We start from the raw sequence: 1,784 nt of genomic DNA, 5'->3' as shown, positions 1-1,784 counted from the left end.
ATTCACCGATTGAACATGTGCTCCCTGCTGCTGCTGCTGCTGCTGCTGCTGCTGCTGCTGCTGCTGAGGCTGCTGCTGCTGCTGCTGAGGCTGCTGCTGCTGCTGCTGCTGAGGCTGCTGCTGCTGCTGAGGCTGCTGCTGCTGCTGCTGAGGCTGCTGCTGCTGCTGCTGAGGCTGCTGCTGCTGCTGCTGCTGAGGCTGCTGCTGCTGCTGAGGCTGCTGCTGCTGCTGAGGCTGCTGCTGCTGAGGCTGCTGCTGTTTCGCTTCCTGATTGTCTTCAGCCAAGTTGATCAAATCGCCACCTCCTCCCGCCTTCTCCTGCCCAGGACTCTCCCGCACCTCCTTGTCTCCTCCCCCAGCTCCCTGCGTCTTCTCCTCGCCCCCTGCCGCTTCTGCAGAAGACAACCTCCGGCTCTGCCTCTGCTGACTTCTCAGCTTGTTCTTGTTCTCCTCGATCGCCTGCACAAGTTCAACATGATCGCAAGGACGACGCTTCCTTCACCTCGACGCATTCATCTCTCCTCTCTCTCTCCATGGAGTAGATATATCCTCTCGGTTTGTCCGCGTTCCTCGTCCGGAATATCAACGTGAGCAGCTCAGGATCCTCTTCGCTCATCGTCATCCTCTCAAGGTCAATGAGGGAATGCCAGGCCTGCAATGAGGTTGAGAAAGTAACGAGACGATGATGTTGAGGTGAGAAGAAGAAAACCTTGACAATTACATCATCTTATCAAAAACAAAGTCATCATCATCATCTCCATCATGATCATCATCATTGTCATTGTCATACTTTACGACCTTAAGTCTGCCCACATTCACTTTCGTCTCGTGAGCTTCGAGATCCATTACATGTTTCTCTGTGACGATCAGATACCTGCATCTTCGTCATCCCCAAAAATTGAGAGGGGAGGGGGGCAGAGGAGGAGAGAGGAGAGGGGAGGGGAGGAGAGGGGAGGGGAGGGGAGGGGAGGGGAGGGGAGGGGAGGGGAGGGGAGGAGCGGAGAGGGGAGAGGAGAGGGGAGGGGAGGAGAGGAGAGGAGAGGGAGAGCAGGAGCGAGGAGGAGCGAGGAGGAGTATTCCCTCTACCTAGGGAAGACTTGTCCTTTCGGTCCAAGTCTCTTGCAGCCGATGACGTGGGTAAACCGTTTCTCCTTCCAGTGCGCCAGGTTGATGAGCGAGTCGATCTGAATGTCTAGCTTGTCCTCTTCTCCTCCTCCTCCCCCTCCGTCTCTCCCCGCCCTGCCGTCACCTGCCCCGCAGCCCTCAGTCTCCTCCCCTCCTCCTCCTTCTTACGTGCTCACCCATGTCCTCTTCCTCGTCTTCGATCGCAAAGCGGGGTTCCTGCATCGTGTCTGCACGAGTCGTTGAGAAACCGAAGGATGCTCGTGAAGGCAGGGGAAGGAGAAGATGGGTTGAGAGATGGGGAAGGAGAAGATGGGTTGAGGTAAAGGACGCGGAGGAGGAGGAGGAAGAGACAGGAGAGGGGAGGAGGAAGAGGAGGAGGAGGAAGATGAGGAGGAGGAAGAGGAGGAGGAGGACAGGAGAGGGGAGGAGGAAGAGGAGGAGGAGGAAGAGGAGGAGGAGGAAGAGGAGGAGGAGGACTTGAGGAGGAAGAGAAGGAGGAAGAGGAGGAGGGAGGAGAGGGAGAGACTATATGACGGGAGAGGGTGAGAGGTGAGATGAAGGAGCGGGGAGAGGACGACAGACGACAAGGATTCTATCACCTTTTCCTTCCAGATGTTACTTTCGTGCTTCAACATCGTCTCTGATTGCTACGTAATGAT

The 1,784-nt window shown here is 56.6% G+C and overlaps 1 protein-coding gene across 1 annotated transcript in view; it reads right to left on the bottom strand.

The window, feature by feature from the left end:
* GUITHDRAFT_142559 (hypothetical protein) overlaps positions 1-1,784 on the bottom strand; it is a gene marked incomplete at both ends in the record, with an annotated part of 6,042 nt that overhangs the window by 225 nt on the left and 4,033 nt on the right. Inside the window, 5 exons of the mRNA XM_005827608.1 lie at positions 340-459; positions 503-652; positions 799-874; positions 1,087-1,249; positions 1,302-1,341. Coding sequence (XP_005827665.1) covers positions 340-459; positions 503-652; positions 799-874; positions 1,087-1,249; positions 1,302-1,341 — 549 coding nt within the window. The remainder of the gene's footprint in view (positions 1-339; positions 460-502; positions 653-798; positions 875-1,086; positions 1,250-1,301; positions 1,342-1,784) is intronic.

This window comes from Guillardia theta (assembly GCF_000315625.1).
Source record: "Guillardia theta CCMP2712 unplaced genomic scaffold GUITHscaffold_65, whole genome shotgun sequence".
In the NCBI taxonomy this organism is placed as follows: domain Eukaryota; class Cryptophyceae; order Pyrenomonadales; family Geminigeraceae; genus Guillardia; species Guillardia theta.
The sequence above is the reverse complement of the archived record's forward strand: the minus strand, read 5'-3'. Positions and strand labels throughout refer to the sequence as shown.